The sequence below is a fragment of the Macrobrachium nipponense genome, chromosome 35 (assembly GCF_015104395.2).
Source record: "Macrobrachium nipponense isolate FS-2020 chromosome 35, ASM1510439v2, whole genome shotgun sequence".
Classification (NCBI taxonomy): Eukaryota; Metazoa; Arthropoda; class Malacostraca; order Decapoda; family Palaemonidae; genus Macrobrachium; species Macrobrachium nipponense.
The window spans coordinates 35,795,290-35,809,560 of record NC_061096.1 but is presented as its reverse complement, the minus strand read 5'-3'; the positions used below and the strand labels follow the sequence as shown (position 1 = coordinate 35,809,560).

The 14,271-nt window shown below is 39.9% G+C and overlaps 1 protein-coding gene across 1 annotated transcript in view; it reads left to right on the top strand.

Annotated features, from left to right (window-relative positions):
- Window positions 1-480: 480 nt before the first annotated feature.
- The window catches only part of LOC135208614 (splicing factor U2AF 50 kDa subunit-like), a 58,484-nt gene continuing 44,693 nt past the window's right edge, over window positions 481-14,271 (top strand). The window contains exons 1-4 of the mRNA XM_064240984.1: window positions 481-782; window positions 7,068-7,179; window positions 7,312-7,463; window positions 7,802-8,082. Coding sequence (XP_064097054.1) covers window positions 746-782; window positions 7,068-7,179; window positions 7,312-7,463; window positions 7,802-8,082 — 582 coding nt within the window. The 5' untranslated portion in view covers window positions 481-745. The remainder of the gene's footprint in view (window positions 783-7,067; window positions 7,180-7,311; window positions 7,464-7,801; window positions 8,083-14,271) is intronic.

Here is a 14,271-nt window from a genome sequence, read left to right as displayed (position 1 = left end):
AAATCATATATTTACCGAATCCTCCAAGTATATTTTCTTCCTGTGATCACAATGAGTTTATGTTTAATAATCAAATGAGATTTACAGAAAAATTTTCTTGGTACACATTATGCTTGTCTTACATTTCAATAATTACATTAATGAAAAATAGGCACCAGCATTGGATTTATGAGAAACAGGCCATAACATGGGATGAATGTGGACAGGGCCATAAAGTTGGAATTTAATCCAGCTCCAGAGAACAAGCCATTTGATTTTCTAGATTTGTCCTTTGCTGGAAACTTGTTCTTCAGCAATTATATTTCTTGATAATAAAAATTGAACGGGATTTTTAACGCTAATTATCGGGAAAATGTATAAGAGTCCGATTTAGACAAGAATTTTCCAGAAGCATTTTCGTACACATTTATGAAAGTAATGCGTCGTTGAACTTCGGTGCTACGTTTGTTAAGCACACATTGCAAACGCTCGATAAAATGGATTTGAGAAAATCTGGAAAATAACATAATAAAATTAAATTGAAAATTTGACCTAGCGCCATAGTGTAGATTTTATTTTTCGTTTTTGTCAGCATAGAAGTAAAAGTGCGACTGTGCCGCAGCTGCCGCGCTGCGTCCCCTTGGTGTGTGTACGTTGATCGAGTCGCCATGTTGGACCACGGCCGAAACGCCCTTTGACACGAAGTCGCATTCCGTATTCGTTTCGGCGCTTTAAGACTACTTGAGTCCTATTAAATACAAGCAAAATGGGTGAGGATCGCGACAAGGAGAAGTCTGAAAAAGGTAAGCTTTTGTAAAACCATCAGACTGGCATTTAATCGGAAATAACTTGACAAGTAAGCGACCTTTCCGCTTGGCAACCCGGGTGGCCGAAAACAACGGCAAGCCACATCATTTAGTCGGCTTTCGAAAAACCTTTTCATATGTCGGAATAAATACCGGGTTTATCTAAGTAATAGAGAGCCGGATTTCTCATCCCTTGTAAAATAGTGATTATGGCAAATGCAGAAAGTCTATGAGCTAAAGTAGGTACCTAGCTAGGTACTACTACCTAGGTAGGTACCTCCTGGCGGGCTACTTTAATCTCCGGAACAACGGTTAAAGGTACCCTAGGAGTCAGGCCGACTCTATAATTGTCGTCTTCTATTCCATTGGTTTAGAGGCTTGCACAGTTAACACATCGTAGGTATTGAAACGTGGACCCAATAAACCGTAGCAAAAATTAAGGCAGGCAAGACCTTATGCCAACTCGAAGATTCGACAGCTGCTGAACCCCAAGCCTTAGGCTTCATTGAGGTTTTGGGGAATTTTGAAAAGCGTTGTATGAAGTATTGGATATTTTAAACATTTTGATTAATCGGTTGGTTAATCTAAGTAATAGACACACGGTTGGTGTTTCTTAGGAATTGCTGTTTCTTATACTAGGGTAAACAACCGCAGACGAACCATCGTTATCGCTTGGCCAGGCCTTATCCACACGATATTTAATTGGTCAAACAAGAATACAATTACAACTTTAAGCGTACCATTCAAAAGATTGAAGTTTCGTCAACATAATGTGATATATGAAAGCTCCATACGAACTAAAATAAGCATGTGAGCTCTATGAAATCCAATATGGCGGCAATCGTGTGACTGGCCGTTCTAACCACAGACAAGCCACCATCTTTCCCAGCCTTCCCAGCTCTCATTTGAACAATGTTAGAGTGTATACTATGTAACTTTTATCGATCTTACTGAAGATTGCAGTTGTATTCAGCACAATAAAACAACATTTTTTTACCTATATTAGTGAAAGTATGAAACTTATTCCTGGGGTTATGGTTTGAACTGAATTCATTTATTACCTCGTAGTCGGTGGTTTTATCTTTACTGCCATCTTAACTGAAACTCCACAGTGCTTATTTGATTGTAATTATACACATTTTGGTCTTGATTCACTCACAAACAGTTATGAGCAGCAGACGACAACAGTGAATATGAGGTGCAAAGCTTTATTCCCTTAATTGTTTACTAGGGTAAAAAACCGCAGGGTACAGGAGTGGACCGTGTACGATCAACGTAAACAATCCCAAAAAAAGTACATTATAACACGTCCTGACATCGGAGATGGGCATCAGTCGCGACTTCTTGTTGGTGAGAAACGGAGCTAAAGAACTCTACTCTCCTTTCGAAGTAAGTATTTTCTCCAGTTAGAAATTAAGACCAAATTTTAAGATTTAAACAGAGGGTAGTGAAAAGGGTGTCCGCGGCAGTGGAAATCTCACTAAAACGCATTCAACATTTTTACTTACAACTCGAAATATTTAGAAGATTGACGCCATCTCGATGTTTACGGAGTCGCTTGTGTTAATAAACTAACCATTTCCTGTGATAAATCCGCACACCACTCGTACCCACAGACGCTGGGGCACTTTCATCACAACAATCGGAAAACGGTCCCTTACCGGCTTGTTTGTTAGTAAACAACTGTTTTGGTAGAAGACGACGACGAAGCGTACAATTTGATAATTTTTTAAATAAATAGTAAAGCGTCAATATTTTACATATTTATGATGATTAATTTGAAAATATTTGTTTTTGAAAAAGTAACTCGATTCTGACTCAAATTTAAGTAATTATTTTTTGGAATTAGAACGTTATTTTAAGTCCTGTATTATGACGTCACAACATCTTGACTTTTGTACCAATTGTAAATGAATTGCTATATTCAACTTTCTTGTAGAACAGTTTAACAGTTATTCATGCAGATTGTCATCAGCTATTCATGTAATTTTTATAATCGCAATGCACATATCACATATCTTTATTATTTACTTTTTGGATATATGAAGAAGTTTTACTGCCAGATTACCGCCGTAGTGTGACGCAATCGCTTTCGCTTCCTGGGCCTCTTGTCTGTTTTTGCACCATAAGAAATTAATGGGGCCAAATTTGCAATGACCAGAAAGTCGTTAAAAGAGGAAAGTTAGCATTGAGGAGCATATAGAAAAATACAAATTTATACAATAGCTAGCTTGTAAAAAATACTTGATTACAAAAAACTTGATTGACAACTAAGCAGCATACCTACTATGGGTTTCAGAGACAGTGCAAGCACGATTTTTGGCAATATATCTGTAACAAAATCTCATATCAGAACAAGTTTTTGCTATAGTGTATTACACCCAGCGCTGTAATTTATAAGGGTATCGTGAAGAATAACGACACTTGTCCTTGTATCAAAAGACAAAAACTCCATTATCCAGAAATGGATACAAACACAGCAGTAAAAAGCTCCACCTACCCTCCCCCTCCCCCCCCCCCCCCTCCACCGCCACTCCTGTCCTTCTTCCTTCCTTCACCTTCCCTTTTCTTTCTCTAAAAGTTGCTTCAGTTGAAACTTATTTTCTATGATTTTTCTAGGTAGATCTATCTAATAGTAGTTTACATTGGTGGATATATCTAACGATTCACTCAGTTGTTACCTGCCTATTACTGATATATTTATACAGTGATCCACTCATCTCTCTCTCTCTGTGGTAGTGGTGCCTACTGTATATGGTAATTAGAGTGAGAGATATCTGAATGTATGGTGGAGCAGTAAATGATAGACACTGTGATTTATGGTAAAGCGACTGTTATACTTGTGGTTGGTTACCTTCTTCGTAATCCTCATGTGGACTCAGTGTATCAGCAATATACATGGTACTTGTATTACGAAGGTGAAGAAGATATGGCCACCACGGAACTTAACTGTCGGCACGGTTGCAGAAATTCGTTTGTCATGCAACTTTTCAACTTTTTAGCCATGAAAAAGTCACCAATTGCCTTCAGATTGGTTGGAATAGGTAACTGGTTATAGTTACTTTGTGTTAACAAATAAAAATTGAGCCTTTCTACCGGACATTCATTAGTGATGCACATGTAACAGTCGCTTTACCATAAATCATAGTCTCTTTTGTTTTACTGCTTTGCCATACATTCACATATCTCTCACTCTAATAACCATTTACCACCACTACTACTACAACACAGAGAGAGAGAGAATTGTTAGATATATACAACAATGTATATTATTAGATAGATAGAAACATCATACAAAATAAGTTTAAACTGAAACAACTTTCTGAGAGAGAGAAGGGAAGGTGAGGGAAGGAAGAAGGACAGGGGTGGCAGTGAGTGGAGGTGGGGGGAGAAGGGAGGCGGAGCTTTTTACGTTGTTCGTATCCAATTCTGGCTAATGGAGTTTTTGCCTCTGGGTACAGGGACAAGTGTCTTTATTCTTTTCAATTAGTGATTCATGATACCCTTATAAATTACGGCACTGGGTGTAATACACTAAAGCAAAATCTTGTTCTGTTATGATTGTTCGTTACAGTGTTATTGCCCAAAAACGTGCTTGCACTGCCTCTGAATTTTGATTCATAATGATATGTTGATTGCTTGAATTATAATTCAACATTTCATCGTGCATTTTATTTCACATGGAATTCACTGTTGCCAATTGGTATGTGCTCACCCTCCAAACTTGGTATAAGACTTACACAAAATGTGGAAATTAGTGAAATTAGCCTATTTATTTGAAGTATATATACATTAATATTAAAGCAATTTTATCATTATTGCATTACTATGACTACTAGAAATCAGGGAAACAGTTTATAATAATGCTTCGGCGTATGTGTGAAGCTCCACTAATGTGGCAATGATGATTTTGCCATTCTTTGCTTGCAAACATTAAAGGTTACATTTATTTCTGGCATACAGTTATTTAAAAAAAAATCAAAGTACTAAAATAGACTTGAATCAATGAAAAGTGCTAGCAAAAAAAAAAAAAATTACAATTGTAAATACTAATCCGTCGTCTGCTCCGCGATGGTTTTCGGCAGCCAGATGTACGACAAGGTTAGAAACATTGGATTGTATCTTCTTTGGAAATATCTGTAATTTTTCGGGTTAATATAGTTGCAAAAAAGGGATAAAAGACATGAATTAAATAAACATTTTGAAGTAGCAAAGTAAAGTTCAACTAAATAATGAGTAAAGTAAACAATTAAGGGAATAAAGCTTTGCACCTCTTAAACAGTGTAGTCGTCTGCTGCTCATAACTGTGTTTGTAGAGTGAGTGCTTAGGAACCAGGAACAGCAACGTGGTATAGTGCAATTTGGAGTGAATTAAGACCAAAATGTGTATAATTACAGTCAAATAAGCACTGTGGAGTTTCAGTTGTGATGGCAGTAAGGATAAAACCACTGATTACAAGGTAAAAATGAGATCAGTTGAAACCATGACCCCTGGAATAAAAAGTTTCATACTTTCAATAATATAGGCAACAAAATGTTGTTTTATTGTGCTGATTACAACTGCAATGTTGAGTAAGATCAATAAACGTTACATATATACGCTAACATTGTTCAGGTGATTGCTGGAAAGATGGTGGATTGTCTGTGGTTAGACCGGCCACCCTGACGATAGCTGCCATATTGGATTTCAAAACTGCCTTGAAAACATATTTTACTAAGAGCGTCACATGCTTATTTTAGTTTGTGTGGTGCTTTCATATATCACATTATGATGAAGAAACTTCTATCTTTTGAATGGTATGCTTAAAAATGTAATTGTATTCTTGCTTTACCAATTAAATATAGAGTGAATAAGGCTGATCCATGCAATGACTATGGATCCACTGCGGTGTGTCCCCCTAGTCAGAAAATGCTCTCAATTATCATTAGATATGTTCCTTGTACGAAGTCTTCTATTAAAGAATCACAGGCAGGTCCGAATGCCTATTTGCATTTTTGGCAGGACAGTTTCACCCTCCAAACACCCTCTTGACCAAGTTCACTCTACATACAATAGTGATGTTTACAATTTGGGTACAATATATGAAGGAGTAATGCACATCACTTTGGTGTTTAGGTAGTTCGTTCAGTGCTTAGTTAATTGATCATTGGGAAAAAGTATTCATTGGCAGTTGGTGTAAATATAAAGGAGAGAGCTGCACAAAGGTATTTTTTGACGAATATTGAAAAGGAGTACATGACCATAGCAGATTTAAAACTAAACCCTTAAGGGACAGGCTAAACACACATTAAGCGCACCCCCAGACTTGGCAGACTTTAAGATTTTAAGAGAAAAAAAAAACACATCAATGAAAAGAGATAGATATGCAAATGCACAGCGTAGGAATAAAAAATGCTAAAAATTTTCTTCCATCTTCCAAGGGAAGTTGAAAGTGACTGTTTACAACCATTGAAGTGTTATGAACATCTTTCCAGCTAAATTAATGAAAATTGTATGGTGGGTAATATTAATAGTCTTATGAGTTACCCCATCCATCACTTGAAACCTGTTATAGATACTCGTACGATGATGCCCATCCATTAAGGGTTAATCAGTCAAAATACATTGCTCATAAATGTCAACAGTAACAATTACACAAATTTATAAAATGAAGACAATGCTATCCAAGAGTTGTGGTTCCTTATGTGGGTTAGCAGGGGGTTTTCTCGTCTGCCCTCCGAGAGTTCTGATTCCTAATGTGGGTTGGCAGGGTTTGCTCATCTGAACCACCCCAACGTGACTTTTATGCTTAGCCTGTAATCTCATTTTTGTCTATCTTAGGGTTAATTTTTTTCATGTTTTTCTGGCCCACTCATTTAATTCCATGCTGGAAGTATCTTTTAATGTTAAAGTTAAGTTTCATTCTTTCACTTGATGCAGTGCACGCTGGGCATTACTTGAGTCTCTTCGCAGTGTCCATTTGGTCCTGAACAGCAATCCCTTTAATTTCTTTCAACCTACATCCCTTTATATTATCTTTTTTCCATTTTACTTGTGCACCTGTAAGGTTTTCCTCTTGTTACACCTTTAATACCTTTTTACTCTCAGTTTTCCTTTAATTGCAGAATGACCTCAGGTCCTGGCAATGGGCCTTTGGTCTAAATTTTACATTCTATTCCATTCCTTCACTTAATATAATTTTTCTTGAATTTATGTATCAATATTGATTACTATATAAATGATGATTACAGTTTCAGAGTACTTGTCTTATAGTTTAAAGCACATGCAAAATTTTGTTACAGATCGCGAAGATAAGAAAGATCGAAATGATAAGGATAAAGAGCGTGATCGGGATAAGGACAGAGATAGAAAGAAACGGAGCAGATCCAGATCACGTGACCGACGCAAGCGCAGGTGAGATTAAGATTATCACTACCTAGAATATTTTTTAAATTTATTTTGAAGGATCCTGTCAGGGGATGTTTGTTTTGTGCAATTTCGTTAGATTTTTAAAGCAATTTAGACATAGAATAACTTCTATTTCAGAACAAGATCACGATCCAGAGGCCGTTCAAGATCACGATCTCGCTCCCGGGAGAGTAGGAGAAAAAATCGCAGAAAGAAGCCTTCACTATACTGGGACAAACCTCCACCGGGCTTTGAACACATAACACCAATTCAGTACAAAGCCATGCAAGGTAAGATTTTAGTTTTGATTGCTTGTTGAGAGTATTTACAAATCTGAAGTATGAAACTGGTTTATTACTATATTCATTAAAAGTTTGCCAGTTACAACAGAAAATATACTGGAAAGGTATACAAAATTGAATAATTTATCTATATATTTTTTAGCTTGTGCACAGTGCTTGCTCATACAGTTTGCCAATCATTGCTCATGTAGAATAAACTTCATCTATGAGGTTGTATATCATTAACCATTGCATTTGTACGTATGATTTATTGTAGAGTATGGTAGGCAAATAACTGTAGAATATTACAGGTATGCAGCTTTCTAATATGAATGAATGTGTTTCAGCTGCTGGACAGATTCCTTCAAATGTCACTGTGCCGTTGATTGCCCCCCCTACTGGACAGATGTCAGCAGCAGTACCAACAGCAGTACCCTCTTTGCCAGAAGTAGCACAGGTTGCACCAGTTCCTGTTGTAGGGTCAACTATAACAAGACAGGCTAGACGTCTTTATGTGGGTAACATACCGTTTGGTGTGACTGAAGAGGAAATGATGGAATTTTTCAACCAACAGATGCATTTAGCTGGTCTTGCACAAGCTGCTGGAAACCCTGTTTTGGCTTGCCAGGTAAATATTGTGAATTAGTTGTAAGGCTCCTACAATAACTATATTGTTGGCTCATGCAAGCTCTGTATGACATTTTGTAATTTTGATCATTTAAGACATTTTGTCATTTTGATCATTTTTGCATTGAGATCTGACTATACCATGTACCACATTTGTAGGTATTCATTTAATTTTAACATAGTACTGGCAGTCCCCAGTTTACGTTAGTAGTTCAATTCCTACGCCACATTGTAAGCCAAGACATTGAAAAGCACAAGAAAACCTTAGATAACCATACTTTTAATTGTTCATACACGAAACAAACCTTCGGTCTTAACATTAGGATTTACTAGCGCCAAGCTGGAAACCGGTAGAATTAAAATTACACTTGTGAGATCCAGGGACTAATGGCATCTATACCAGGTCACGGGGCATGTATACCCAGAATGCCCACGGCTACCTGTGACCCATCAGTTATTTTCCTACCGCCTTTAAGATAAGACGTGTTACTGTCTATCTCATTTAAAGCCGGTTTTTCAGTTTGCCCGTTCTTTATCCATTTCATTTTTTATTTTTCATTCCTTTTCTTTCTCCAAGTGTGATCAGTGTGGTAAGAGTGGATACGTGGTATGATGGAGAATTTTGCCTCAACATCGGGATCGTCTACCGCTTCGAAGAGGAGACAAAGGAAATGCCCAGGAGTCAGTGGCTTCCCTTGTTCTAGGTTCCTAACTTCGGTGTCGACGGATCCTCATCCAACGTGTAGTAGGTGCAGGGAAAACGTATGTACGGTTACTAATCCGTGTTCTGTTTGTCGCGGTTGGTCGGTGGAACAGTGGGAGAAGTTCTATGGGAAAAGCCAATACAAAAGAAAGGGGGTGACGCCATCTTTGGATGACCAAACCTTACCGGCTTCTTTTGTATCGGTAATAAACCAGGCTGCTCCATATGTTTCTCCACCTGCTTTTGAATTGTCTCATACCCCTTCGGTTTCTCCTAGCGGTTCTGTATCGGAAACGTCAGGAGGGGCCTTGGGTAATTTTATGAATAATTTGCACTCTCCTTTGTTCCCAGCAAGTAGAGGGGGAGATCCGCCATCTTTGTTCCAGGCTCCTGCTTCTCAAGCGCATAGGTTAGATGGTACGTGGTCAGCGCTAGGCCTACCAGGCGTACCAACCTTGGATGGTCTGCTTGCGCATTATATGACGTCACGGTTCCAGCAGGGTCCGGCAGCGCTGAATGTTTCCTCATCCCCGGGCTTGCAATTTATGGGATTGGGGAATTAATGCCGCGGCTTCACCATCCCACTCAGTATTTACAGCGATGCAGAACGTGGGAGGTAGTTTGGCAGCAAACGTGCGGTTGCCAGCAGAAACCTCTCAGTCTCTCCCTACGAGAGGGATGACGTCACAACATACGTCCCACTCTTGAGATGGCAGGCGTGATGACGTCACAGACCGATTCTCGGCCTTTTTCGATGCACCCAGACGCTAATACGCCTTCTGACCCGTCAATGCAAACTGTAATGCAGAAATTACAGGATAGGGTGATGTGTTCACGACCCGGACAGTAAAATGAATAATATTCATAAAAAAAAAATTATAGAGCTACAGGAGAGATTTTGTGCTTAAAAGAAAGCTTAACTAATTCCCCATCTTATGTTATGAGTTTCATATCTGTAGATATCATAGTATTGGTTTTACAGCCGTTTTTAAAATCCAGAATTCTCTGTCCGGGTCGAGACCGTGGTGTTCACGACCCGGGGGGGGAGGGGGTGTCTCAACCCGGACGGATGTTTTGGTCCACCCAAAACAAAAACACACTTACACCAATGTTTTATATTGTTTTTTAACTAAGAACATCCAGAACATGACACTGAAAGGTGGAATAAAACAATTGGTAGCAAAATCTCAATTTAATAAAAAAATATGGTAGCAAAATCTCAATGTAATAAAAAAATATATATGTATAAAAACTGTATAAAAACTAATGACTAAACTAATTACTAAACTAATGCATATTAAAGCCCCTCAAGGGAGGGAGGACCTTGATGAGCTTTGCTTGTCGTTGGGTGGTCCCCGTGCTGACTGTAAGGACCCCCAACACCCTGCTGCGGTTGACACTGTCGACATACCCGATGGCATGGGAAGTGGAAGGTGTCCTTCAGCAAGGGCGACTTTATATCCTCAAGAAGTCCAACTCCAGCCGGCCGTCTGTCTCCAGGGAAATGACCTTGCCCACAAAGTGGACAAGGTCCTCAGACCTCTTCTTCTGGAAGACAAGCTGGACCAGGACAAAGTCACCCACCTGGGGGAAAAAAAAAATGAAAAAAAAGAATTAATATGGAATGAATGAATAAGGAATTTGGCTTTAAAAAAATGAAAAAAAAGAATTAATATGGAATGAATGAATAAGGAATTTGGCTTTAAAACCAAGCACTGGGGAATCAAAGGCCATTCAGCTAGGCTACTAAATTTGACAATTAAATAGAAATTTTCTTTTAGACTTGCTTATGCAATAGATGAACTAATCTAGGCTAGGAGGATAGGCTACAAATTTTGAATATTAAAAAAAAGTCCCTCACCTCTGGCTCCTTCTGGACGAAAGGATAGGAGGCAGCATCATGCTCAGGTCTTCTGCGAACTCATCTGAATATTCAGATGAGTCGTCACACAGTGCAGGATTGTCGGCAGCCTCCTCATCACTGCTGCTCGTCTCAACTGCCTCAGACCTCCTCCTCTTTGCTGCCTGTCGTGCCTCCTGCTCTCTCTTCTTCTCCTCCAACCTCCGCTTCTTCTCCTCTCTGACTGCTTTCTTCTCCTCCTTCTCCCGCAGCTGGCCAAGAGCCTCCTCATCCTCAGTCAGGATGCAGGCGCGGATCTTCTTGCGCCCTCTGGCAGGAGGGCGGGGAGGTGAGCCTTCGGGTAGGGCTGCACAGCTTCGGGAGTGACGTCCAATGGTTTGAAGGAGATGAACGGAGGTGTTGGAGTTTGGGGAAAAAAAGGGGGGAAGTCCGGGGGGGGGGGCCGGGGGGGGGGGAGTTCCCGGTGGGTTTTGGGGGTCTGCTTCAGGAGTGCTAGCCGCTGAAGCAGAGAAGGCTGGTGACATCCTACCTATTCCGAGATGGTCCAGGCTGAGGTTGGTCAGGCTCCGATGAACATGGTGTCAAGGGTGCGGCAAGAGTTTGTGGCAAATCATCATCATCATCATCAGGAGGGGCCTGCTCTGTGACTTCTGCCCCAAGAAACGCATCATCTGGAAAGATGTTGCGGTTGACGGGAAAGATGCCAGTAGCGCGAAACCCATTGGTGATGTTGGTGACATTACAAACCTTGTCCCAGGCCTTGCACGCCATCTCTGGCAACATATGTTCCGTAATGGGCACGTGAGGGTTTGAGAGCTTGAAATCGTCCTGAATTGATCGCAGGACAGACTTGAAGGGGCCAAAGACACTTACATCTAATGGCTGGAGTTTGGCTGTAGTATGAGGTGGCAGCGTGACAATTACGATGCCATGCTGTATCGCATACTCAACTGCACGAATGCTCATGTGACACACTGCATTGTCCATTATCAGCAGTATCTTATTCTCCACTGAAGAATAAGACACCTTATGGAGATGCTCGAGTGTCTGCACGAAACGCTCATGGTCCATCCAACCGTTAGCCTGCAAGAGCACTGTGGTTCCAGGAGTAGTCCCTCTCTGAAAATCAGCATTCATCTTCTTTCGTGCGATGATAAACACTGGAGGGAAACCATGCCCTGCAGCATTAACAATCCCCATGAAAGTCATATGATTGCCTCTCTCCCGAGCAACCTGCGAAGCAACAGGACGACCTCTCTCGCAAACAACCTTACATGGCTTCATCACAGTGGACAAGCCACTCTCATCCAAGTTGAAGATACCTGGCTGGCATGAAACTGTGTCGCTCGACGCTTCCACGTAAGCCTTGAAGAAGACTCAACGTTTACGCGGTTGAAAGCTATCGCGCGCGAAAGTGACATGCCCTCCGGAGCCTTCAGTGCAAGCTTTGGATGACGGAACATATACCCGTAATACCAGTCACGGGTGGCCATACCTTCCCTCCTCCAGACATCAGGAATAGCCGGGCTTCCAACAGCCTCTGCATACTTCAGGACCATCCTCCTGAAAGCTCTCGTCGGCAGGCCGTAGAACATGCGCGCAATCTTTATCGAGTATTCCTCGATGAAGAGTTCCTGCGCATCGGTGAAAACCTTCTTGACGTTCTGCTGCTTTGGCACGAACGTCCTCCCATCACTCTCCTTGAGGGACCGAGTGAAAGCATCTGAAAAAATAAAACAAACAAAGGTAAAGTGGGGAGCATAGGCCCTATAGGCTAAATGGAAAGTAAAAGTTCTTACCCATAGGCCTGAAATAAAAGGTAAGTTCTTTGGCTAGCCTAGGCCTGCCTACCATATAAATTACAATTTAAGAGGGCTTAGATTTATTCAAGCTTACCCCAAGAGTCGAAGGTTTCACTCCAAAAAGGTTGCTAGCAGTGCGGATGCTACAGCCTGTCTCAACGCGGTGATTAAATGCCTTCTCCAAGTTGGTCCAGTCCGTGGTTAGGATGTTCTTGGGCTGGTAGTTGCGAGGCATGGCTGCGAGGCACGAAGGATCTGAAAGAGATAAATGGCATTAGAGACATAATGAATTGGCCTAGGTTAAATATTTCAATTTGGAAGACTAAACAATATTGGGGGGCACATATTGATACTAAAAAAAATTAGTTTGCACAAAAAAAATAGCTCAAAACTGACTCTATCTTTGACTTTGGCAATCACCCATATTTAATTATTTTAAACCATCAATAATTTTATAAGAGTTAATATATAGTATTAATATTGGTTTTAGGTTAAAATGAGAGTGATTGACAGAGTCATTTAAAAAAAAAAATAAAATCCTTCTTATACCTCCGTGTTCTCGACCCGGACAAACCTGTCCGAGTCGAGAACACGGACCTGCATTTTAAAAAAATTTCTTAAAAATTAAAAAATTGGCCTAGGTTAAATATTTCAATTTGAAAGACTAAACACTATTGGGGGGCACATATTAATTCTAAAAAAAATTAGTTTGCACAAAAAAAATAGCTCAAAACTGACTCTATCTTTGACTTTGGCAATCACCCTTATTTAATTATTTTAAACCATCAATAATTTTATAAGAGTTAATATATAGTATTAATATTGGTTTTAGGTTAAAATGAGAGTGATTGACAGAGTCATTTAAAAAAAAAAAATAAAATCCTTCTTATACCTCCGTGTTCTCGACCCGGACAAACCTGTCCGAGTCGAGAACACGGACCTGCATTTTAAAAAAATTTCTTAAAAATTAAAAAATTGGCCTAGGTTAAATATTTCAATTTGGAAGACTAAACACTATTGGGGGGCACATATTAATTCTAAAAAAAATTAGTTTGCAAAAAAAAAAATAGCTCAAAACTGACTCTATCTTTGACTTTGGCAATCACCCATATTTAATTATTTTAAACCATCAATAATTTTATAAGAGTTAATATATAGTTTGTTCCGATAACGTAATTACAAAACCCCTCGGTCCTTTAACAATAGGAAGGTAACTAGCGGCAGCTGGGACGGTCGTAAGCTTCGAACAAGGGACGAACGGTAGTTAACTGCTTGTCGAATCGTGGCTGCGCCTCCCGCGCGCTACCGCGCGCCCGAGAGGTGAAGAATCACTTTTGCTTTCGGCCGCGGGTGTGAAGGACGTGTTCGTCATCGCTCTCTGCCCGCTTCATCGTCGTATGCTTTGTTTATATTGTGTTTTCTACTAATGGTTTGTTTGACTTGAAAATGAAACTGTAAGTACACTGTTTTCATTTTCATTACTTAATATGAACCAACATGGAGCTATCGCTGTAGATGCGGCGATTTCCTCTTTTCATGAATTGAACCCTTGAATTATGTCTCGGTGCCGACGCTCGCGCCGAGTCATGTATTTGGGCGAAAGTGTGTAATTGAAAAATGTAAGTACTTTTTTCATTATATTTTTGCCCTGTGCGTTCGTTACCGAGAGCGTGATTGCGCTCGGCACGAGCCTTTTAATTTTGTATGATAAAATGCAATGAAAGTGGATTCGCAATGCAGTATTCTTTCATTTTCATTTATTTATTTGCATAATGTAATTTGGATCAATTTCGCTCTTACCCGGGAACTTGATCCTTACGATTA